At 49.2% G+C, this 26,386-nt stretch overlaps 1 protein-coding gene across 1 annotated transcript in view; it reads left to right on the forward strand.

The window, feature by feature from the left end:
- The window catches only part of LOC142298383 (serotransferrin-1-like), a 117,770-nt gene that overhangs the window by 77,829 nt on the left and 13,555 nt on the right, over window positions 1–26,386 (forward strand). Inside the window, exon 15 of the mRNA XM_075341764.1 lies at window positions 24,443–24,627. Within this exon, the coding sequence (XP_075197879.1) occupies window positions 24,443–24,627 (185 nt within the window). The remainder of the gene's footprint in view (window positions 1–24,442; window positions 24,628–26,386) is intronic.

A 26,386-nucleotide genomic window follows, 5' to 3' on the forward strand; every position in this document is an offset into this window, starting at 1 on the left:
TGTAAGGATACGGACCACAGCCGAAGCTGTAAGGTATAAGAATGCTACCCTGCCGGTAGCGCTCACCTAGCATAGACAGAGAGATGCCTAGAGGGACGTGCACAGAGCGTCTACTCTCATGCATGAACCAAGAGGACTGAGCGCCGGGCGGCGTGCGTCAGGGTCTTATATAGACTCTGTGCCTCATCCAAGATGGAGGACACCAGAGCCAATCCGCTGCCAGAATGGCAGCAATGACATCACGCTGGCCTATCACCGAGCAAAGCGTCACAAGCACATGACCAGCGACCAATCGGCATAGAAGGTGTCAGAGACATGTGACCACGTGTCACAAGCACATGACCAGCGGCCAATCAGCTTAGAAGGTGTCAGAGACATGTGACCTCGTGTCAGCGATGATGTCACCCGCACATGTGCAATGGCTCCAAGATAGGACTTAGTCTCCAGCGCTTACACATGTGCAGTAGCAAGAAATCCGAACATAGTCTCCAGTGCTCGCACATGTGCAGTAGCAAGATATTCGAACATAGTCTCCAGTGCCACAGCAACCGTAACAGTACCTCCCCCTCAAGGGCCCCCCTCCCGGCGACGCAGGTAATCGGCAACTAAGTCGGGAGCATGGACAGCCTCCTCAGGCTCCAAAGAGCGATGTTCCGGGCCGTAGCCCTCCCAATCTATCAAGAAGAACCTGCGCCCTCTAACCATATTCGAACCAACTATGGCTCGTACCTCATAGCTAGAGCGAGAGGAATCAGAGGCAGGAGAGTGCACTTCACGAGCGTGAGGTAAAATATCCGGCTTTAGCAGTGAGACATGGAATTTGTCATGGATCCTAAGATGGACGGGTAACTTCAATTGGTAGACTACAGGATTTACCTGTCGAAGAACCTCATAAGGACCCAGGAAGCGAGGAGCAAATTTGACAGAGCTCACTTTAAGTTTCACGTGTTTTGCAGAGAGCCACACAAAGTCCCCCGGAGAAAAGACAGGAGCCGGGCGACGAAACCGATCGGACACCGTCTTCATACGGTCCTTAGCTGCTTGGATCGACTCTTGAGTCCGATCCCAAACCTCTCTGGCATTAGTTGCCCAGTCGGCCACAAGAGGAGGAGGTGCAGCAGCGGGAAACGGTACCGGTACCCTAGGGTGTTGCCCATTATTGAGTACGAACGGTGTCTGCCCAGTGGCCTCAGCCAGCGAATTGTTAAGGGCAAATTCTTCCCAGGGTAGGAGGGAGGACCAGTTATCATGGTTCTCAGCAACAAAGTGTCAAGTGTCGAAGGTATATAATCATGGATTGATTGGTACGCTCAACCAAACCATTGGTCTCCGCAGAAGGCTACAAAGATCTCGCCAGAAACGGGAAGCAAATTGCGGGCCTCTATCACAAATGATACGATCTGGCATCCCGTGAAGCCTAAAGACATGCTTGAGGAATAGTTTGGCTAGTACCCTGGAAGATGGGATTCTCGATAACGGTACGAGATGAACCATCCGGGAGAAATGGTCTGTAATGACCCACAGAAATTTATGTCCCTGTGAACACGGAAGATCACCCACAAAGTCCATGCCTACCACCTCCCATGGTCTATCTGGCACTGGTAAAGGATGCAAGAGCCCAGCCGGTCTCTGCCGTAACAGACGGTTGCGAGCACATGAGTAGCAGGAACTGACATATCTCTTGACGTGACTGGCTAAGTGTGGCCACCAATACCACCTCTCGAGTAACTCTCGTGTCCGTCTAATACCAAAATGCCCACCCACCTTTGAGGTGTGGGCCCACGACAGTATATCATTCTGTCGATCCGGCGGAACAAAGGTCTTGCCCGGTGGGATTTGGTCTAACGTCACAGGGGGGAGCGTATGAAAAACCCTAGAGGGAAGGATAAGACGAGGTTCGTCAAGCTCTTCCTGGGTAGAAACCATAGAGCGAGACAGGACGTCTGCCTTGTTATTCTTACTCCCAGACAGATAGTTGATGGAGAAGTGAAAGCGGGAGAAAAATAAGGACCAGCGGGCTTGGCGAGGATTCAGACGCTGAGCGGTTTGTAAGTACGTCAGATTCTTATGGTCTGTATAGACCTGGAAAGGATGTTTCGCTCCTTCTAGCAAGTGACGCCACTCCTCCAAGGCTAATCTCAGGGCGAGCAGTTCCCTATCCCCAATGGTATAGTTTCTCTCTGCCGGTGAAAAAGTTTTAGCAAAGAAGAAACACGGCCTTTTTCTACCTACACCGTTCTTTTGATACAAGACCGCACCAGCACCCACTGAAGAGGCATCAACCTCCAAGAGAAAGGGCTTATTCTCATCGGGTCTTTGAAGAACGGGAGCAGTTGAAAAGTGTCTTTTTACTGCCTCAAAAGCCTGGGATGTCTCAGTAGACCAGACTTTTGGATTAGCACCTTTCTTAGTCAAGGCCACCAAAGGGGCCACCAAAGTAGAGAAATGGGGTATGAACTGCCGGTAATAATTTATGAATCCTAAGAAGCGTTGCACCGCCTTCAAGGAATGAGGTTCGGACCATTCCAGGACAGCAGAGAGCTTCGCAGGATCCATAGCCAGACCCTCTTGTGAGATAATGTAACCCAAAAAAGGCAAGGATGACTGCTCGAATACACACTTTTCGAGTTTAGCAAACAATAAGTGCTCCCTTAAACAGGAAAGGACACGAACAACATCCTGACGATGAGTCTCCAGATCAGGAGAAAAAATCAGGATGTCGTCCAGATACACCACGACGGAGGATAACAGTAAATCCCTGAACACATCGTTTACGAAGTCCTGAAATACTGCGGGTGCATTACATGAACCAAAAGGCATGACTAGGTATTCATAGTGACCGTCTCGGGTGTTAAAAGCGGTCTTCCATTCGTCACCCTCTCGAATTCGTACCAAGTTATACGCACCCCGCAGATCCAACTTCGTAAAAACCTGAGCTCCCCTCAGTCTGTCAAAGAGCTCCGAAATTAAAGGTAACGGGTATTTGTTCTTTATTGTGATTGCGTTGAGACCCCTGTAATCTATGCAGGGACGCAAATCACCCTCTTTCTTCCGAACAAAGAAAAACCCAGCTCCCGCGGGAGAGACAGACTTACGAATGAACCCCTTCTCTAAACTCTCTCTTATATAGGTTGACATGGCCTCCGACTCAGGTATTGACAGGGGATAAACCCTGCCCTTAGGTGGAACCAAACCTGGGATAAGGTCTATGGCGCAGTCATACGGCCTATGGGGTGGAAGAACCTCAGCACCCTGTTTGGAGAACATGTCAGCGAAATCCAAATAGGGTGTAGGTATGGGAGAGAGATCAGTTGATGCAACCGCAACAACCTTAGGTGGTAAGGGAAGACATCGGGACTGACATTTCGAACCCCAACTAATAATGCTGTCGGACTCCCAGTCAATTAGAGGAGCATGGGTCCGAAGCCATGGGAGACCCAGAAGAACGTCGTCTATACTCTCAGGCAAAACAAGAAAAGAAATCTCCTCTATGTGACCCTGAGACAGGGAAAGGCGCAAGGGAACTGTCCTCAATGTAATGGAGTCAGACAACATAGTCCCATTAACAACACGGACAGGAATAGGCGACTCTAACATGATAGAGGGAATATTGTGTCTCTTTACAAATCCTGAGGACACAAAAGTCCCGTCAGCTCCGGAATCCACAAAAGCCATAATAGGCCATGTATTCTTAGAGAATGAGAGCTGACCTGGGATACTACACTTAGAGGGTGCAGAAGACGTCTCTAGTAACCCCCCACTAATGGTTACTAGGCCTGGGAGTTTCCCTGACGGCTAGGACACTTGTTGGCATAGTGCCCAGCCTGACGACATACGTAACATATAGGAGGACCAGACCTGCGTAGTCTGGAGGACGTATGACCTAACTCCATAGGAGTGGGAGATGTCTCAGATGCTGAGGAAGATGGTAGTGGACCCTCAACAACTGGAATAGCCCGATGCTTAGGGCGTGAGGAAGAAACCTCGAGTCTACGTTCCTTATGGCGTATGTCGATCCTTGTTGCTACAGTGATTAAGTCCTCCAGAGAAGTAGGGACCTCACGAGTAGCAAGGGCATCCTTGACATAGCCTGCCAACCCTCTCCAGAAGATAGGAATCAACACCTTTTCTGGCAAATCTAGTTCTGCCACCAGAGTTCTAAAAGCAATGGCATAACAACTAGTGGATAACGAACCCTGGGATAGATCTAACAGTCTCAGGGCCGCATCATGGGTAACCTGCGGACCCATGAATACCGCTTTAAGAGCTTCAAGAAAGTCTTGATATCTCAGAGTAACCACATCAGAGCGCTCCCATAGGGGAGTCGCCCATTCTAAGGCTTTGTCCTGAAGTAAGGATATGATAAAGCCTACTCTGGACCTCTCCGTAGAGAAGCGAGAAGAGTTGACCTCTAGGTGTATCTGACACTGACTAATGAAACCACGACATGATCTGGCATCGCCAGAATACCTGTTTGGCAGAGCAAGGCGAGGATCATGTGCAGATGTCACCATGGTCTGAGGTTTATCCTCAATAGTCTTGAGCCGCGACTCAAGTACAAGTACTTGTATGTAACGGTGTATGCTGATATTCTGCCATAACTGCCAGACCCTTGGCTCAGTCCTAATGTTACGGGGGGCTGTCTGATAATAAACCCCAAAGGAATATCAGACAGTCAGGGTACACCGTGCAAAGACTCTGCTGCAGACTATGGCAGAGGATAAGGGGTATATAAGTGTGCCACTGTAAATAGTAATAGCACAAGTGCAGAGTGCACTACCTCTGTTAAATTCACAGAGGAATATAATTAGGAAAAAAGCAATTCCTCCCTTGCTTGGAGGGTGTGTGATATGGTCTCTGTTAATGGTCACAGAGACAAAAGCAGTGAGTGTGAAATGGCACCTACCTAGGTCCGTTCCTCTAGCGGTGAAAGGAGACGGACAGCAGTGTAAGTCGCACAAAGCTCCTACCTGCGTTCGCTCCACTAGTGTGCGAGGACACGAACCACTAGATATGGCACCTGCCTAGGTCCGCTCCACTAGTGGTGCAAAAGAGACGGACAGCAGCATAAGCCGCACAAAGCTCCTACCTATGTTCGCTCCTCTAGTGTGCGAGGATACCAACAACTGCCAGACGCAGTATAAGGAACATTTCCCTAGCGGCAACGTCCACCTACGAGTAGAATCACAAGGCCCAGCCGGACCATGTGCCTCAGGCACCTGCCTATGTCCACTCCACTAAGATGTAAGGATACGGACCGCAGCCGAAGCTGTAAGGTATAAGAACGCTACCCTGCCGGTAGCGCTCACCTAGCATAGACAGAGAGATGCCTAGAGGGACGTGCACAGAGCGTCTACTCTCATGCATGAACCAAGAGGTCTGAGCGCCGGGCGGCGTGCGTCAGGGTCTTATATAGACTCTGTGCCTCATCCAAGATGGAGGACACCAGAGCCAATCCGCTGCCAGAACGGCAGCAATGACGTCCCGCTGGCCTATCACCGAGCAAAGCGTCACAAGCACATGACCAGCGACTAATCGGCATAGAAGGTGTCAGATATGTGACCACGTGTCACAAGCACATGACCAGCGGCCAATCAGCTTAGAAGGTGTCAGAGACATGTGACCTCGTGTCAGCGATGATGTCACCCGCACATGTGCAATGGCTCCAAGATAGGACTTAGTCTCCAGCGCTTACACATGTGTAGTAGCAAGAAATCCGAACATAGTCTCCAGTGATCGCACATGTGCAGTAGCAAGATATCCGAACATAGTCTCGAGTGCCACAGCAACCGTAACACTATTATGCACTTTATTTATCATTTTGTAATATACCCTTTCCTTTGTTGGAAGCATTTTGTATACTCCTTGACATATACCTGATGGTTAATAAACAGTGGTACCACCACACGTGCTTCAGTATATCTTATTTACGCTGTTCCCCACTTACATATCTGCGTCCATTGAGGCAATTCCCACTTGATATGTGTGCTGGCTGACTAATACATATAGCATATCAATGTTGTCATGTACCAATAGACCCTGTTACTGGCGCATGCGAAATGAGCATGGTATGCACCTTGCGTTCCATCTCACCTTACTTCCTTGTTTATGGTTATCTAAATATGGCATCCTCGCCGACGTGTGCGCAGTTGTTATGCAACGCATTCTGCGTTCCACCTCATGTCATCTCCTCAACAGAGCGTATTTCTGGATGCCACATACCTATATAAACGGGTGCATTTTTTACTTTTCCCGATACCTACTGAGACAGGACTTTCTGACATGGGCTAAGGCATCGCTGAGACCTCCTGGACTACATAGAGGATATTTAAATGACACTTTATCATGAGTTAAGTACTTTATTCTACATTTATTATGACATGATACATGATCTATGATCAGATTTATGGGGTCCTTTTTTCTGCTACCACATTGAGGAGTCCTGCATTATTGCTTTGCTCTGTAGCACTTTATTAACTGGTAATATTACCTCCTCATAAGCACCTTATTAACTGGGTATATTAAGTATCACCTCCTTACAAGGATTATAGCATATTACTGCTGCTTATAAGTACCTGTTGAGAAAGGAGTCAATGTACATCCTGCACCAAGCACCTTTTCAATTATTAACTATGTATTTATATGGGAGTGTTTGACGTATTACTCATATATCAGACTATCTGTGTTTGATGTATTGTTTATGCACGGGGATTATTTGGCACAAGATACTGGATTTACATAGGGTGCATTATATCTATTCTGTCTCACTACTCCTGATGAACCTATTTAGAGGAAATAAGTCGAGTTATTCAAAATTACTGGGTAGGGGCCTAGTCATTATGATTTTTTACATATCTTGACGGGACTCATCATACCCTGTATTTAATTGAGAGTTGTTTATTTGTTATCTATATACACACATTTGTATTTTTATTTATCTTATCTCTATCTGACAATGCATTAACCCTAATGAATATGTATGTATTTCATAGAATCCTAGAATATTAGAGTTGGAATGGACCTCCTGGGTCCAACCCCCTGCTCAAAGCAGGATTCACTAAATTATCCCAGACAGATGTCCGTCCAACCTCTTTTTAAAGACTTCCATTGAAGGAGAACTCTCATGGCAGCCTGTTTCACTCGTTGATCACTGTCAAAAAGTTTTTTCTAATATCTAATCTGTGTCTCCTCCTCATCAGTTTCATCCCATTGCTTCTAGTCTTTCCTTGTGAAAGTGAGAAAAAAACTGATCCCTCTACAGTGTGGCAGCCTTTAAGATATTTGTATCCTTTTGAAAATTACTGAATTTATTGTTTTTGGTACCTCTGTATAAGGACTCATGTGGTAGTCACTGGTACTTGGATTGACACTTACCTGTGTTGTTGCTCTTGACTTTGGTTATATTTTGTAACTTGCCTACCTTGGCTTCCTCTGGTATCTGTTACTTGTTAATGTAAGGCGCCACCTCTGTGCTACCCTTCCCTGTCTCCTATTAGGATGTAACAGGGTCGGTAAGGGTGAGCCGTCGCGGAGTGGGGGCACCATTTGCATTATACTAGGGTGCCAACCCTTGCAGTCAGGTAGGATACAGTGTGAGGGAAATATTACGTGGAGAATAGCTCTCTTCCCCCCCAATCTTTTTTTTATCAGGATATTTGTATCTGTATTTATATATTTTTAGTTGCCTAGTTGGGTATCAATATTTTTTACTAGTCTTTTGACTTGTAGTTGATCTACTAAAAGTAACTTTTTAATTGTGTGAAATATGTGATCCTCATGTACCTTACACAGATTATATTTGGCAATGGTGAATTTTCTTTCCAGAATGCACTGGAAATATACAAATTACCTTACTCGAGCTTCAATTCCTGGTTTGACAATTTCCTTCAAGCAGCTTGACCCAGCTACACCCAAAGAGCTTCAGATACATAGCGACACTTCACTCCCCAGAATGCACTGGAATTTTTTACTTTTTTTTTTTTTGAAAGCCCAAAGTCGTGCATGATACCCAAATATGCTTCAAAACATTGACTAAGTGCCATTAAAAAAAGCACTACGATGCTGGTCTACTTGAAAACCTCTCCAACAGGTGAAGGGTCCCTAAAACCATTCCCATCCCTCCGAGCCAGAAGGCTACAGCGAGGGTCAGGGATTAGTAGCCTCCTTTAGCCGAAGCCAAGGAAAGCCCCAATCTAGGCTCCTAGCATCTGACCGGGTTGCAACCCAAGGTGAGAACTAGGAGCCATCGAGTGTCAGCTCCCCTCCCGAAATAGGGAAGCAAGGGTTCAGGGGGGAGCCCAACCTAGTGACAGGGTGGACACATATATAGGGTGAAACACAGTAAAACCAAATATAAAAATAGTGAAAATTATTCAGTGTAATACTGAATCATCTACCGGTAATTAAAAAATTCCCCATCCTTGTCAGAAGGCACGGAAAAGAGTGTGTGCATAAAGAATAAAGAAGTGAACTGCTAATAGAAATGTGCCAAAACTCAAGTAGGTTTACCCACACCCAGTGACTTAAAGCACCCTAGGGTCACCATTCCCAGGGCACTTTGCACTTTGGGCTTTCAATCTTACTTTACCTAATAGCATCAATACTGGAGGACCAAGTGTTCAATCGGATGGCTAGATGAGCCACCCAGTGCACTTAGCAGCACACCGTACCCAATGTGCATTGTATCAATCTACTAGGATGGTGGTGACCAAAATAGTCTTTTCAAATGATACTACGCTTGATCTTAGCCAAAAGACTAACAAAAATGCACTGTAAATATGCAAATTACCTTCCTCAAGCTTCAGTTCCTGGTTTCACAATTTCCTTCAAGCAGCTTGATCCAGTTACACCCAAAGGTCTTGAGACTCATGACGACCCTTCACGCTTCCCAAAATGCATTGAAATATGCAAATTACCTTCCTCAATTTTCAATTCCTGGTGACGATTTATTCGTTATGAACCACATCTGATCTGTATGTACAGTTGAAGTAATGACACTAGAAAGATGATTTTCCAGGACTTTGGCTAATATTTTAATGTCTATATTTAATAACGAAATTGGACTATATGATTCTGGGATATGGGGATCTTTCTCTTGTTTAGGAATAACCACAATAGTGGCTTAAATCCTAGAGGGTCTTCCCAGAAGGGGAAACTTTAGATTTGTACAGTGCTTCAGAAGACTCCTGGAAAACCATTAGAATATCGGGGTTGTTTGCACTAGCATCCCGTCCTTTCCCTTCGTGTCTTTACTGAAAGACATGACCTGTTGGGTTTTCGATATAACTGCCAAAAGGTGCCCAACCTTCTCCCCCTCTTCAAAGTATTTTTGTTTTCTTTATCGTTCCTTTTGGAGACCCATACTATGGGTGTTTAGCTTCTGCCTCCGGAGGACACACAAAGTACTACACTTAAAAGTGTAGCTCCTCCCTCTGAGCTTATACACCCCCTGGTAGCCAGTCCTAGCCAGTTTATTGCTTTGTGTCAGGAGGCATACATCCACACATGCATTCTCATCTGATTTGTTTGACTTTTGGAAAGAGTTTGAAGAAAAGCGGGTCCATGTCTGGACTCCCGGCATGTCCCTTCTCACCCCACTGTGTCGGCGGTGTTGTTAAGGTTGATTTACAAGGCTGCAGCCTTACATGCCGCGCTCCTTCACCATCCCTTCTGGGCTCTGGCTTGAAGTGGGAGCCAGCACGGTCTCCATGCCTGGCAGGAGTCCGGTCTCCATCCACAGCCCCTTGAGGATTCTGTTGGACCGAAGCACTCATCTCCAGGGACATGGCCCTGCGTCTCAGCAGCTAAGTACCTGAGACGTTTATGTTGGGGGTCCCGGTTCTTTATTGTAAGGGGAGAGTATGCTGTATGTGATTGTTTTAACTTTTCCGGCGGATTCTCTAGCTTTTGCCTGAGAACCGCGCCGATGGTGCCTGCTTGTCGGCCTCGCCGCTTAAATTTAGGCCCCGGCTGCGCCGGAGGCCTAGTTTAATTTTCCTGCCCTCGCATGTCACTCATGCAGAGGGACAGGTTTGGCTCCTCCCGGCGGCCGTTCTACACAGGAGAGGGACACTCCCCACTGCTGGGGCGTCCCTCCTTCCCTGCAGGTCTCTATAGCCCTCCAGTTCCCGCTCTTTTATAGGAACGCCCCCTAGTCATTTCTCAGGCAGAGTTCACTCTGCTCTGGGACATCCTGCATTCTGCATCTCTGCTGAGGTGCTGCGACTGGGGGACCGGGCTTTGGGATCTGGAGGGCACACAACACCGAGCTCAGCGGTCTGGTAAGCCACAGCCGGTCTCCGGTTGTGGACCTCTGTATACCAGCAGCATGTCTCACACAAGGAGCAAGGCTCCAAAGCTTTATTCTGCATGCACTGCATGTAAGCTCCTGCAGCCTGAGCCGAGCATTTATCCACACTGTGATGGTTGCTCTAACTTGGCGGTGCCACAGCCTGGAGTCTCACCCCCAGTGGTCTCTCAGGCTGCTGCTGCACCTGTGATTGAACCCCAGGCCTGGGTAGAGTCCTTTTATAGGTCCATATCCCAGTCATTTGCTGAGTCCATGGGACTTTTGTCCAGGACTTTGATGAATATGCATCATCCCCCCTCACAGGGTGCCTCTAATACTCTTGACAGAGGACTCCTATCCTCTGACCTCCATCCATCGGAGCTCACGGAGGATTCATCATCTGATCCCAGACCCCGTCCTTCTAAGAGAAGGCGCAGGGTTTCCTCCCCCTCCCCATCCCACGGCTCTGTCTCAAGAGCTGACTCTCAAGATGAGGAGGATACCCTCACTGGGGGCTCGGAGGCTATGTATCCCATCGATTTCTCTGAGGGTGACTCAGATCTTAGTGATTTGATTGCTTCTATTAATTCTGTGCTGGATCTCAATCCGCCAGTGTCAGAGGAGCAACTCTCTTTGGCAGAAAAACATCAGTTTACCTCGCCTAAGAGAGTGAAGAGTGTGTTCTTTAACCACTCCAGTTTCAGACCGCTGTGACCAAACCCAGTGCCTGCCCTGACAAACGCTTTCCAAAGCGTGGTTCTGATGACCGGTTTCCATTTCCACCTGAGGTGGTCAAGGAGTGGTCTCACTCCCCAAAGGTAGACCCTCCGGTGTCTAGGCTCTCAGCCCGGACCGTTGTGTCGGTGGCTGACGGCACCTCACTTAAGGATTCCACTGACCGTCAGATTGACCTTCTGGCCAAATCTGTGTATGAAGCTGCGGGGGCCGCGTTTTCCCCATCTTTTGCAGCAGTGTGGGCTCTCAAAGCCATCTCTGCTTCTCTAGAGGAGATGCATTCCCTCACCAAGGAATCTATGCCTGAGATGGTTACCTTAACTGCTCAGGCTTCAGCCTTTTCATCTTATGCCATGTCTGCCATGCTAGAGGCTGCTCACCGCACTGCGGTGGCTTCAGCTAATTCTCTTGTTATCCGCAGGATTTTGTGGCTTCAAGAGTGGAAGGCAGATGCTTCTTCCAAGAAGTTTCTTGCTGGGCTCCCTTTTGCTGGTTCACGGCTGTTTGGTGAACAGCTGGATGAAATCATCAAAGAAGCTACTGGCGGGAAGAGTACTTCCATGCCACAAACCAAGACCAGGAAACCCGCCCAGGGTAGGAATCAATCGAGGTTTCGTTCCTTTCGTTCCTCCAACTGGTCATCCTCTAAGCCTTCCGCCTCGTCCGCTAACTCAGCCAAGGATCAGAAATCCAACTGGCGCCCAAAAGCGCGTCCGCAGAAGACCGCAGGAGGTTCTGCCACTAAGGCAGCTTCTTCATGACTCTCGGCCCGCTCCAGCCACGTCCTTAGTCGGTGGCAGGCTCTCCCACTTTGGCGACGCTTGGTTAAAGCAAGTCTCCGATCAGTGGGTGAGAGACATCATATCTCATGGCTACAGGATAGAATTCTCTTCCAGCCCTCCAAACAGATTTTTTCTCTCAACTCCCCCCTGCTCCAAGGCCGCTGCCTTCTCGCAGATCGTGGCGTCCTTGCAGGCAAACAGAGTGATTGTCCCAGTTCCCGCTCAGGAACGGTTCAGAGGTTTTTACTCAAATCTCTTCCTAGTTCCAAAAAAGGACGGTACCTTCCGGCCCATCCTGGATCTCAAGCTTCTCAACAAGCATGTCCGGGTGCGGCATTTTCGCATGGAGTCTCTGCGATCAGTCATTGCCTCTATGACCCAAGGGGAGTTCCTGGCGTCCATCGACATCAGAGATGCCTATCTACATGTGCCAATCGCAGTGTCACATCAGCGTTGGTTACGTTTTGCGATAGGAGAGGATCATTTCCAATTCGTGGCTCTCCCCTTCGGGTTAGCCACGGCCCCTAGGGTATTCACCAAGGTCATGGCGGCAGTGATTGCGGTCCTGCACCTCCAGGGGTTAGCAGTGCTTCCTTATCTGGACGACCTTCTGGTCAAGGGTACATCCAGCGCAGACTGTCAGCGGAGTGTTTCGCTCACTCTCGCCACCCTAGCCCAATTCGGGTGGATTGTCAATCTTCCCAAATCCACTCTGACTCCGACCCAGAGTCTCATGTACCTAGGGATGCAGTTCGAGACTTTGCCGGCACTTGTGAAGTTGCCCTTAATCAAACAGCAGTCTCTCCGGCTAGCAGTGCGCTCTCTCCTGAGGCCCCGCCGTTATTCCCTCAGGCGCCTGATGCAGGTGCTGGGTCAAATGGTGGCCTCCATGGAGGCGGTTCCCTTTGCCCAGTTCCATCTGCGTCCTCTGCAGCTGGACATTCTCCGCTGTTGGGACAAGCAGCCTTCCTCCTTAGAGAGATTAGTGGCTCTGTCGCCACGGACCAGGAGCTCTCTTCAGTGGTGGCTTCGACCCCTCTCCCTGTTCCAAGGGCGCTCCTTCCTGACTCCGTCCTGGGTGATTCTCACCACGGATGCCAGCCTTTCCGGCTGGGGAGCGGTACATCTCCACCACAGAGCACAGGGCACTTGGACTCCGTCCGAGTCAGCCCTTTCAATCAATGTGCTGGAAACCAGAGCTGTGCTTCTAGCTCTCCTAGCCTTTCACCACCTGTTGGCGGGCAGGCACATTCGAGTCCAGTCAGACAACGCGACAGCGGTTGCCTACATCAATCACCAAGGCGGGACACGCAGCCGCCTTGCAATGTTGGAGGTCCAACGCATTCTTCAATGGGCGGAGGACTCCAAGTCCACCATATCCGCAGTCCACATCCCTGGCGTAGAAAACTGGGAGTCAGATTATCTCAGCCGTCAATCCGTGGACGGTGGCGAGTGGTCCCTGCATCCGGCAGTGTTTCAGTCAATCTGCCGCAAGTGGGGCACTCCGGACGTGGACCTAATGGCATCCCGTCACAACAACAAGGTTCCGGTTTACGTGGCTCGCTCCCACGATCCTCAGGCCTTCGCCGCGGACGCTCTGGTTCAAGACTGGTCCCAGTTTCGTCTGTCCTACATGTTTCCCCCTCTAGCTCTCTTGCCCAGAGTCCTGCGCAAGATCAGAATGGAGGGCCGTCGAGTCATCCTCATTGCACCGGACTGGCCCAGGCGAGCTTGGTATCCGGACCTGCTCCAACTGTCCGTGGAGATGCCGTGGCATCTTCCGGACCGTCCAGACCTGCTCTCGCAAGGTCCGTTTTTCCGCCCGAATTCTGCGGCACTCAAATTGACTGCGTGGCTCTTGAGTCCTGGATTTTGACGGCTTCTGGTATTCCTCCTGAAGTCATCTCCACTATGACTCGGGCCCGTAAGTCTTCCTCCGTCAAGAACTATCACAGGACTTGGAAAATTTTCCTGTCCTGTTGTCGCTCTTCCGGCCATTCTCCTTGGCCATTCTCGTTGCCGACCCTTCTGTCTTTTTTACAGTCCGGTCTGCAGCTAGGCTCAGGTCCGCACCTTCATGCAAGGTGCGTCTCACATCATTCCACCTTATCGGCGGCCCTTGGATCCCTGGGACCTTAACTTGGTCCTCACGGTATTGCAGAAACCCCCTTTCGAGCCCCTTAGGCAGGTTTCTTTGTATCATCTTTCTCAAAAGGTGGCCTTTCTAGTTGCCATAACTTCTCTCAGGAGAGTCTCTGATTTGGCTGCGCTCTCCTCGGAGTCACCTTTTTTGGTTTTTCACCAAGACAAGGTAGTTCTCCGTCCGACTCCGGACTTTCTTCCTAAGGTAGTCTCTCCCTTCCACCTTAACCAGGATATTTCCTTGCCTTCCTTCTGTCCGGCCCCTGTTCATCGCTTTGAGAAAGCGCTGCATACTCTACATCTGGTGCGTGCTCTCCGGATTTATGTGTCTCGCACCGCTGCGCTTAGGCGGTGCATCTCTCTTTTTGTGCTAACCACAGGGCGGCGCAAGGGTCTCTCTGCTTCTAAGCCGACCTTGGCCCATTGGATTAGATCGACCATTTCGGACGCCTACCAGAGTACTCAGGTGCCTCCCCCGCCGGGGATCAAAGCACACTCGACCAGAGCTGTCGGTGCCTCTTGGGCTTTTAGGCACCAGGCTACGGCTCAACAAGTCTGTCAGGCTGCCACTTGGACTAGCCTGCATACCTTTTCGAAGCACTACCAAGTGCATGCTCATGCTTCGGCAGATGCGAGCTTGGGCAGACGCATCCTTCAGGCGGCTGTCGCCCACTTGTGAAGTTAGGCTCCGCCTACTTCTTAGTTTTTCTTTTTATTCCCACCCAGGGACAGCTTTGGAACGTACCATAGTATGGGTCTCCAAAAGGAACGATAAAGAAAAAGAGAATTTTGTTACTTACCGTAAATTCTTTTTCTTATAGTTCCGTATTGGGAGACCCAGCTCCCTCCCTGTTGCCTGTTGGCAATTTTCTTGTTCCGTGTGTTATCACCGGCTGTTGTTGTGGACAGAGTCTCTGGTTGTTCCGGTTCTTACTCGGTTCTACTTGTGGGTGGCTATTCTCCTTCAGCTTTTGCACTAAACTGGCTAGGACTGGCTACCAGGGGGTGTATGAGCTCAGAGGGAGGAGCTACACTTTTAAGTGTAGTACTTTGTGTGTCCTCCGGAGGCAGAAGCTAAACACCCATAGTATGGGTCTCCCAATACGGAACTATAAGAAAAAGAATTTACGGTAAGTAACAAAATTCTCTTTTTTAGAAGAATTGCTTAGTTCCCTCTTTATTTAACATATGCTGTGCTAGCTGGTATTTAGCCTCTTTTAAACTAGTATGATGGATGCTCGTCAGAGGGATCAACCAGATATTGACCATCAGCATTATATATCTAGATATTTACAGTTTTATCAAATGATTTGGAGGTGTTTTTAATTCTACTTACCTATTTAATAGTTATTAATTATTACACGTGTGACATCTGTGTTTGCATACATGTGACAGGTACCGGAGAAAACATGTGTCTCTGAAATAAAAAGATATTCTATATTTACCTGTATCCAGCGCTGTTTTCTTCGGCTCTGCTGCCTCCCACTTCTGACCACCGCTCATTATACTCAGAATATTCACCACACTGAGGAGCTGGAAGCCAGAGCATCGTGGGGACAGCGCTGGGTACAGCACTGCAAGGACAGCATCGCGGGGACAGGTGAGTATTCAGCAAGCAGTGTGTGTAGTGACATCCAAGAGGTCATTGGAGTTTCCAATGAAGACTGATGACATCCCGATGACACCCCCGCACTACAGCGGGTGTCACCAAGGTGACTTCACGGGTTTATCAGAGTTCATTGGGAATTCTGATGAGTCCCTGATACTGTCGCTGCAATGCTTCGACTTCCAGGTCCTCACTGCGCACACACACAGCACACACATGTATACACTGAGCATGTATACACACACATGTATACACACATAGACACACATGGATACACTGAACACATACACACACACATAGCGCACATGCATGTATACACTGAACACAGACACACACATATGTCTACACACACACACACACACACACCTGGAACCTCACCTGTCTCCAGCGCTGCTCTGGCTTCCAGGTCCTCAGTGCAGTGAATAATCAATGAATATAATGAGCGGGGGTCAGAAGCAGTAGGCAGCAGAGCTGAAGAAAACAGCGCTGGATACAGGTGAATATAGAAAATCTTTTTGTTTAAAAGACCCGTGTTTTCTCGGGTACATGTCACATTGATGTCACACGGGTCACATCAGTGTGCAATCCGTGTGACACCTGTGCTGCCGGAGAAAAAACGGACATGTTTTCGTATGTGCGTGCGGGGCCACGAGGGGTCACACGTTCCGTGTGAAAATACAGCCGTGTGAGTAACTCCATAGAATAAAATGGGTACATGTGGCATCTATGTTAAAAATGAATATCACACGTATCTGAAACATGGACGTCTGAAACCAGCCTTAGAAAGGACAACATGACGAATGGATACAGGTTTCAGCTCCTTTCACACGTCCCTGTCACATTAAAATCCATCAAGTATTTGTGTGGGGTCGGACATGAGATATAAATTAACTCGTAGTTTCTCTTTTGATTTTAATAGTTTTTACGCCTTTTGTAATTAAAAATATCCATATATATACTAGTGCTAACAGTGTAGTATTCGGTTGAGGCATCTCTGAAACCTCTAGAATGTGCAGCAGAGGTCAGTAGATAGAGGCAGGGCCGGCGTCAGCACGCGGCATACCCGGGCAAATGCCGGGGCCCTGGAGAGCTGGGGGGGCCCACTCGGCCTCGTCAGTTCTACTGCCCCCGGACTGAGTTCCGGGGACCGCAGTCCTTGGCACTGGAAACTGTGGCTGCCGGCCCTTTAAGGCCCGCAGACCACAGCGTTCACTGTGTTCTCCTGCATTGAGCATCATCTGCGGGCGGAGATTCTGCTCGGTCGCACAGATGAAGGAGTCACAGTGCCAGCCAGCGACCCCCAGCACATCACTTCCCTCCAGCGCTGTGTGGGCCCCATCTGCACCGTGACCTGATCAGTATGTGGGACATAACTCCCTCCCCGCCCCTCCCTGTCCCCCGTGCGTGTGTGGGCCCCGCAGAGCTGCGTGTGTGGCCCCCGGAGCCGCGTGTGTGGGCCACGCAGAGCCGCGTGTGTGGCCCCCGGAGCCGCGTGTGTGGGCCCCGCAGAGCAAGGTGTGTGTTTGTATGTATGTATGCATGCAGCAGAGCAGTATGCGTGTCTATATGTATGTATGTATATATGCAGCAGAGCAGTATGCGTGTCTATATGTATGCATGCAGCAGAGCAGTATGCGTGTCTGTATGTATGTATATATGCAGCAGAGCAGTATGTGTGTCTGTATGTATGTATGTATATATGCAGCAGAGTAGTATGCGTGTCTGTATGTATGTATATATATATGCAGCAGAGCAGTATGCGTGTCTGTATGTATGTATATATGCAGCAGAGTAGTATGCGTGTCTGTATGTATGTATGTATATATGCAGCAGAGTAGTATGCGTGTCTGTATATATGTATATATATATGCAGCAGAGCAGTATGCGTGTCTGTCTGTATGTATGCAGCAGAGCAGTATGCGTGTCTGTAAGTATGCATGCTAAGCAGTATGCGTGTATGTATGCATGTATGTATGCAGCAGAGCAGTATGCGTGTCTGTATGTATGTATATATATATGCAGCAGAGCAGTATGCGTGTCTGTATGTATGTATGTATATATGCAGCAGAGTAGTATACGTGTCTGTATGTATGTATATATATATGCAGCAGAGCAATATGCGTGTCTGTCTGTATGTATGCATGTATGTATGCAGCAGAGCAGTATGCGTGTCTGTATGCATGCTAAGCAGTATGCGTGTATGTATGCATGTATGTATGCAGCAGAGCAGTATGCGTGTCTGTATGTATGCATGCAGAGCAGTATGCGTGTCTGTATGTATGCATGTATGTATGCAGCAGAGCAGTATTCGTGTCTGTATGTATGCATGCTAAGCAGTATGCGTGTATGTATGCATGTATGCAGCAGAGCAGTATGCGTGTCTGTATGTATGTATATATGCAGCAGAGTAGTATGCGTGTCTGTATATATGTATATATATATGCAGCAGAGCAGTATGCGTGTCTGTCTGTATGTATGCAGCAGAGCAGTATGCGTGTCTGTATGTATGCATGCTAAGCAGTATGCGTGTATGTATGCATGTATGTATGCAGCAGAGCAGTATGCGTGTCTGTATGTATGTATATATATATGCAGCAGAGCAGTATGCGTGTCTGTATGTATGTATGTATATATGCAGCAGAGTAGTATGCGTGTCTGTATGTATGTATATATATATGCAGCAGAGCAATATGCGTGTCTGTCTGTATGTATGCATGTATGTATGCAGCAGAGCAGTATGCGTGTCTGTATGCATGCTAAGCAGTATGCATGTATGTATGTATGCAGCAGAGCAGTATGCGTGTCTGTATGTATGCATGCAGAGCAGTATGCGTGTCTGTATGTATGCATGTATGTATGCAGCAGAGCAGTATGCGTGTCTGTATGTATGCAGCAGAGCAGTATGTGTGTCTGTATGTATATATGCAGCAGAGCAGTATACGTGTCTGTCTGTATGTGTGCATGTATGTATGCAGCAGAGCAGTATGCGTGTCTGTATGTATGCATGCAGAGCAGTATGCGTGTATGTCTGTATGTATGCATGTATGTATGCAGCTGAGCAGTATGCGTGTCTGTATGTATGTATGTATGCATGCAGAGCAGTATGTATGTGTCTGTCTATATGTATGTATGCAGCAGAGCAGTATGTGTGTGTCTGTATGTATGCATGCAGCAGAGCAGTATATGTGTGTCTGTCTGTATGTATGCAGCAGAGCAGTGTGTGTGTGTGTGTGTGTCTGTCTATATGTATGTCTGCAGCAGAGCAGTGTGTGTCTGTATGTATGTATGCATGCAGCAGAGCAGTATGTGTGTGTCTGTCTATATGTATTGTGAGACTGTGACCGGGGTTATCTATGACGGCCGGTATGTCTCGCCCCGGTTGTGCTCCCTCCATGATAGAAAGTAAATCCACTCCAGGGTTAATGCTGTTTCCCTACAGGCTGAAGGAAGGGTTAAATGGAAACAGGAACGAGAGCAGGTGTGCCGGGTGTGAGGGAGTGAACAGAACTCCCTGAGTTTTCTGCTGGAGAGGCACATGTATATTGTTGTGGACTTTTGTTTTGGATTAAACCGTGTGCTGTGAACCTTGGTGCCTGGATCCCGTGTCTTCTGCTGCGCAGCCGACCGTGCTACCTCACATATGGTGGAGAATGCGGGCATGACAGCCAGTGAGGTGTAGCATCCATCCCTGGTGACCCAGCAGCACATGTCCTGGATTCGAGCGGCTATACTACAGCCCAAACCCGGCGACGCCATGGAGGACATACTAAGGCAGCAGCAACAGACTAATGCACAGCTGCAAGAGGCTAATGCACGGCAACAAGAGGCTAATGCACAGCAGCAAGAGGCTAATGCACAGCAGCAACAGACCAATGCACACCTGCTCCGGGGGCGTTGGAACGTCAGCAGCAATCCTTACAAGCACAGGAAAAAAGGCACCAAGAACAGATGGTTCTCCTGGCCAAGTCGATCCGTGCCGGACCGGCAGCAACAACCCCGGGACCGGGTGACGACGGCAGCGTCCGGAAAGCGGTGAGACAAGCGTTGCAAAAGATGACCCCGGGGGATGATGTGGAAGCGTTCCTGGCGGTGTTTGAGCGGGTGGCCGAGCGGGAAAAGCTTCCGACCCCCCAGTGGGCTGAGGTATTGTCGCCCTATCTGACGGGGGAACCCCAAAAAGCGTACCTGGACCTCTGTACCGAGGACGCCATTGACTGTGACCCTGAAAGCCGAAATACTGGCTCGGTTGGGGGTGAATACTTATGTACGGGCTCAGCGGGTAAATCAGTGGTTCTATGAGGAAGCCAAACCCGTACGCTCCCAGGCCTATGACTTGTTGCATCTTGTAAAAAAGTGGTTGCAGCCTGACACTCTGAGCCCGGCGCAAATGGTGGAAAGGGTAGTAGTGGATCGTTTTGTGCGCACTTTACCCGTCACCGTTCAACGGTGGGTAGGACAGGGTGACCCGAGTACCCTGGACCAATTAGTGTCCCTGGTAGAGCGGCATGTGGCTACGCAGGACTTGATACGGGACACTGAGACTTTGCGTACCGCTCGTCGGTCCGGCCCCACCAAGCCTAGGGCCAAGGACCCACCGCTGACAACGGTGCAGGAGTCCCCTACCGTCCCGTCTGAGGCCGCGCCCACCATTCCTGAGGTCCGGAAGGTTCTGTACCCTAAACGACAACCCGTCAAGGGGGTTTCCGTCCCCATTAGATGTTGGCGGTGCCAGCGGGTGGGACATATGGAAGCCCAGTGTCCACTCACCACGGAGCCCATGGATTGTGGGGTTACCCGGCGGGGTTCAATGTATGCTCAGGTGGTGTGTACCGGTGACCTGGTCTCCCCAGAGACTGAGCCCCACTTGTGCCAAATACAGGTGAATGGATGTCCGGTTACAGGATTGTTGGATTCCGGCAGCTTAGTGACCCTGGTGCGATCCACCTTGAGGGCTAAAGTAAAGGCCACAGGACGTACCGTGGGGGTGGTTTGCATACATGGGGACCGCCGAGACTATCCCACGGGGATTGTCACCATCACAGCACCTTGCGGTCAGGTGCAACATGAGGTGGGACTTCTTAACACTCTTCCCTATGACGTGATCCTAGGAAGGGATCTGCCCTATTTTTGGACTTTATGGAAGGGACCCCCTAAGTCTCCTCAGATATTGGTCAGTCCGGGACCGGAGCCCTACAATCCTGAATCCGGGACACCTGCCGTAGGGGTCCCCATGATAGGGACAGAATGTGAACCCGATAGGTCGCCCCTAGAGGTAATGGCAGGAGAGGCTGAGACGGTCGAACCCATCCCGGAGTTGGAGGCGTCCCCGGATACGTTTGGGACAGCCCAACTCCAGGACCCTACATTAATACATGCCCGGAGTCGGGTGACAGTAATTGACGGGGTGGCACAGCTGCCCGGTGCCCAGGTAAGGTACCCCCATTTCACTCTTAAGCAGGATTTACTCTACCGGGTAGATGAAATACGGGGCGTGGGGGTAGAGCAGTTGGTGGTGCCCCAGCCGCATCGCCGGCGGGTCCTCGACTTGGCTCATAAACACCTGATGAGTGGCCACCTAGGGGTCAAGAAAACGCAGGAGCGAATATTGCAAAGGTTCTATTGGCCCGGGGTCTTTGGGGAGGTAAAACGGTTCTGCGAAACCTGCCCGGAGTGTCAGCTTACCGCACCCCTGACCCATTTTCGCAGTCCGTTGGTACCGTTACCCATTATAGAAGTCCCTTTTGAACGGATAGGGATGGATCTGGTGGGGCCCCTCGTAAAGTCCGCTCGAGGGCACCAACACATCCTAGTGATCGTTGACTATGCCACCCGGTACCCCGAGGCGATACCTCTCAGACATACTGCAGCAAAGCTTATAGCTCGGGAGTTGTTTGCTGTGTTCTGCCGGGTGGGGTTGCCCAAGGAGATCCTTATGGATCAGGGGACCCCATTCATGTCTAAAGTGACCAAAGAGCTATGCCGGCTACTCCAGATCAAGCAGTTGCGTACGTCTGTGTATCATCCTCAAACGGACGGTTTAGTGGAGCGATTCAATAAAACCCTGAAAACCATGCTCAAAAGGGTGATCTCCAAAGACGGGAAAGACTGGGATATGATGCTTCCCTATTTGATGTTTGCCATCCGAGAGGTGCCACAGGCATCCACGGGGTTTTCGCCTTTTGAGTTGTTATACGGGCGACATCCCCGGGGATTGTTGGACCTGGCAAAGGAAACATGGGAGCAAGAGCCCACCCCCCATAAAAGTGTGATTGAACACATTTTGGGTATGCAGAACCGCATAAGCGCGGTCATGCCAATTGTGAAGGAGCATTTACAGGAGGCTCAGGCCGCGCAAAGCGGCCGCTACAATAGACAAGCCACCGTGCGGACCTTTAACCCCGGGGATCGGGTGTTGGTATTAATCCCCACGGCGGAGAGTAAATTCCTGGCTCAGTGGCAAGGCCCCTACGAGATAAAGGAAAGAGTAGGGGTGGTTAACTATAAAGTATTGCAGCCCGGTAGGCGGAAACCTGAACAAATATACCATGTCAACCTATTAAAACCTTGGCAGGAACGGGAAAGCCTGATGGCTGTTTTTTCCCCATCTCCCTCCTCTTCGGGTCGTTCACCTCCGGCTCTAGCGACCTCCGGAGAAGATGAACCGGAAGTAAGGATTGGAGAAGCCCTCACCAAGACTCAGAGGCGAGAGGCCAGACGGCTGGTTCAGCAGAACCCCGATGTCTTCTCCGAGCTGCCCGGTAGGACCAGTCTGATACGACATGATATTGTCACCGAGCCCCACCTGAAGGTACGCCTGAAGTCATACCGGGTACCGGAGGCTCGACGACAAGCCATATCGGAGGAAGTAAAGACAATGTTACGCCTGGGGGTCATTCATCGAAAAATCCCGGAGTGAATGGGCTAGTCCGATTGTCCTAATACCAAAACCCGATGGGTCCTTAAGGTTCTGCAATGACTTTAGGAGATTGAACGAAATATCCAAGTTCGATCTCTACCCCATGCCCCGGGTGGATGAGCTGATTGATAGGTTGGGACAGGCGCGATATTTTACCACGCTCGACCTGACCAAGGGGTACTGGCAGGTGCCACTGACGGAGTCCGCCAAGGAGAAAACCGCTTTTGTTACGCCGGAGGGTCTCTTCCACTATGTTGTCTTGCCTTTTGGGTTACATGGCGCTCCGGCCACGTTCCAGAGGTTGATGGACTTAGTGCTGGAACCCCACCAGGCGTATGCATCTGCGTACCTTGATGACATCATTATTTACAGCTCCGATTGGCAGACCCACTTGGAACAGGTACAAGCGGTGGTGGACGCGCTTCGAACAGCCGGATTGACAGCCAATCCCAAGAAATGTGCGTTGGGACTCACGGAAGCCCGCTACTTGGGCTACGTGATAGGCCAAGGAGTGATTAAGCCCCAAATTAACAAGGTTGAGGCGATCCAGAAGTGGCCTAGACCCCTGACCACGAAGCAGGTTAGGGCCTTCCTGGGTATCGTGGGGTACTACAGGAGGTTTGTAAAGGATTTTGCGGGACTATCAGCCCCCTTGACGGACCTTCTCAAAGGCAAGAAGTCCGTCATGGTGCGCTGGACTCCGCAGGCCGAGGACTCCTTCCGGGCCCTGAAGGGGGTCCTGTGCGGACAGCCCGTTCTTGTACACCCTGATTTCCGGAAGGAGTTCATAGTACAGACTGACTCCTCAGAGGTCGGCCTGGGGGCAGTGTTGTCTCAGGTGGTTCAGGGGGAGGAACACCCCGTCACCTTCTTAAGTAGGAAGCTCACCCCTCCCGAGCGGAATTATAGCGTAGTGGAGAAGGAGTGCCTGGCGATCAAGTGGGCCTTGGAGTCCCTACCCTATTACCTGCTGGGACGGCAGTTTCGCTTGGTGACGGATCACTCTCCACTGGTCTGGATGAGGTCCGCCAAGGAACGGAATGCCCGGGTTACCCGGTGGTTCCTTTCTCTGCAGAACTTCCGGTTTACGGTTGAACATAGGGCCGGTGGGTTGCAGGGCAATGCCGATGCCTTGTCCCGCGGCCCGTGTTTGATGGCGGGAGTTCAACCCCGCACGATTGAACTGAGGGGGGGGGGGTATGTGAGACTGTGACCGGGGTTATCTATGACGGCCGGTATGTCTCCCCCGGTTGTGCTCCCTCCATGATAGAAAGTAAATCCACTCCAGGGTTAATGCTGTTTCCCTACAGGCTGAAGGAAGGGTTAAATGGAAACAGGAACGAGAGCAGGTGTGCCGGGTGTGAGGGAGTGAACAGAACCCCCTGAGTTTTCTGCTGGAGAGGCACATGTATATTGTTGTGGACTTTTGTTTTGGATTAAACCGTGTGCTGTGAACCTTGGTGCCTGGATCCCGTGTCTTCTGCTGCGCAGCCGACCGTGCTACCTCACAGTATGTATGTAGCAGAGCAGTGTGTGTGTGTCTGTCTATATGTATGCATGCATGCAGAGCAGTATGTGTGTCTGTATGTATGTATGTAGCAGAGCAGTATGTGTGTGTCTGTCTATATGTATGTATGCAACATAGCAGTGTGTGTCTCTGTATGTATGCATGTATGATGTGTATCTATGTATGTCAGTGTATATGACTGTATAGATTTGTCTGTTTATATGTATTTTTGTGAGTTTGTCTTTAAATATGTATATGTACGTGTATGTATCTGTGTATGTGTGTGTGTCTGTGTGTTTATGGGGCCCACTGGGACTCTTCCGCCCGGGGCCCACAAAAACCTGGAGCCGGCCCTGGATAGAGGCATTGGGTCTTTGGGTGATGTTATCTCTAAGATACAGGATTGCAAATGATAAGTTATGGCTTGTTATATGTGATTCATTACATACTGGATGTTTCTTCACAGATCTTGGCAACTCTGGTTGGGCTCATGATTTAAGAGTCTCAGACTTTGAGCTTTTGTGTCCAAATGGTGAAAAGGTTCCATTAACAGAATGGAAACACTGTAACCTGGGCGTCATTCCACCAAGTATAGTGATGACACGTCCTGTAATCACTGCGAAGATTTATGATTTCCTAATGAAATCACAGGTAAGGCGCTGAAGATGAAGCAAAGGAGGAGTAAAATCAGCTAATAAAGGAGTTGTAAGGTATAAATCTACATTTTCCACATCTAATGCAAGTCAATGGTGAAAATCTGCACATAAAACACAGTGTACCCGTAAGAGAAATTAACATTGTGGATTTGAAAAACGCACCTTAGGTCAGTTTATACCAAGTGAAAAAGAAGCACAACAGGCAGGAGATTTCTCTAGATCCTATCCACTTTGCTGGAACAGTAAGGCCACATGCACATGTTGAGTATTTGAGTTTTCCCCCCCTCAGTATTTGTAGCCAAATCCAGGAGTAGAACAATTAGAGGAAAAGTATAATAGAAACACGGGCACCACTTCTGTATTATTACTTCTGGTTTTGCCTCCAAATTCTGAGGTAAAAACCTCACCAAATACTCAGTGTCCGCACGAGGCCTAGGACGCTGCGCTTTTGACATAGCAAAAATATGCAATGTCAAAAACTCATTGTTGGCACACAGCCTTAACCCCTTTAGCCCCCGGGCACTTTCCGTTTTTGCGTTTTTGTTTTTTGCTCCCCTTCTTCCGAGAGGCGTAACTTTTTTATTTTTCCATCAATCTTGCCATATGAGGGCTTGTTTTTTGCGGGACGAGTTGTACTTTTAAATGAAACCATAAGTTTTACCATATAGTGTACTGGAAAATGGCAAAAAAATTCCAAGTGCGGAAAAATTGCAAAAAAAGTGGGATTGTACAATAGTTTTTGGGATATTTTATTCACCGTGTTCACTATATGGTAAAACTGATGTGTGGGTATGATGCCTCAGGTCGGTGCGAGTTTATAGACACCAAACATGTATAGGTTTACTTGTATCTAAGGGGTTAAAAAAAATTCACAAGCTTGTCCGAAAAACGTGGCGCACGTTTTGCGCCATTTTCCAAAACCCGTAGCGTTCTCATTTTTCAGGATCTGAGGCTCATTGATGGCTTATTTTTTGCGTCTTGACCTGACGTTCTTAACGGTACCATTTTTGTGCAGATGCTACGTTTTGATCGCCTGTTATTGCATTTTGCGCAAAATTTGCGGCGACCAAAAAACGTAATTTTGGCGTTTGGAATTTTTTTGCCGCTACGCCGTTTACTGATCAGATTCATTGATTTTATATTTTGATAGATCGGGCATTTCTGAACGCGGCGATACCAAATATGTGTGTATTTTTTATTTTTTAACCCTTTAATTTTCAATGGGGTGAAAGGGGGGTGATTTGAACTTTTAGGGTTTTTTATTTTTTTTTAATTTTTTAAAACTTTTTTTTTTACTTTTTTTTTTATTTTACTAGTCCCCCTAGGGGGCTATTGCGATCAGCAATCCGATCGCTTTGCACAATCTGCAGATCTCAGCTACAGAGCTGAGAACTGCAGATTTGCTGCTTCACTTTCAATGCCGGCTGTATTCCGGCATTGAGAGGAAGTGACTCATGTTAGCTACAGGCGTCATCACATGACCCTGTGCTACCATGGCAACCGCCGAAAGTCACGTGATCATGTCACGTGACTTCCGGCGGGGGCGGGGTAAGTCACTGTCATGGCGGCGCCCATATACATATCGCTGCCAAGACTTTGGCAGCGAAATGTAAGGGGTTAATGGCCGCGGGTGGAAGCGATTCCACCCGCGGCTAGCAGGCACACATATCAGCTGTTGATAACAGCTGATATGTGCGCGTCTCGCCGCCGCCTGCTGGCGGCAGGGGGCGGGGCTTACCGGAACACGATCCATG

The sequence above is a fragment of the Anomaloglossus baeobatrachus genome, chromosome 1 (assembly GCF_048569485.1).
Source record: "Anomaloglossus baeobatrachus isolate aAnoBae1 chromosome 1, aAnoBae1.hap1, whole genome shotgun sequence".
NCBI lineage: Eukaryota > Metazoa > Chordata > Amphibia > Anura > Aromobatidae > Anomaloglossus > Anomaloglossus baeobatrachus.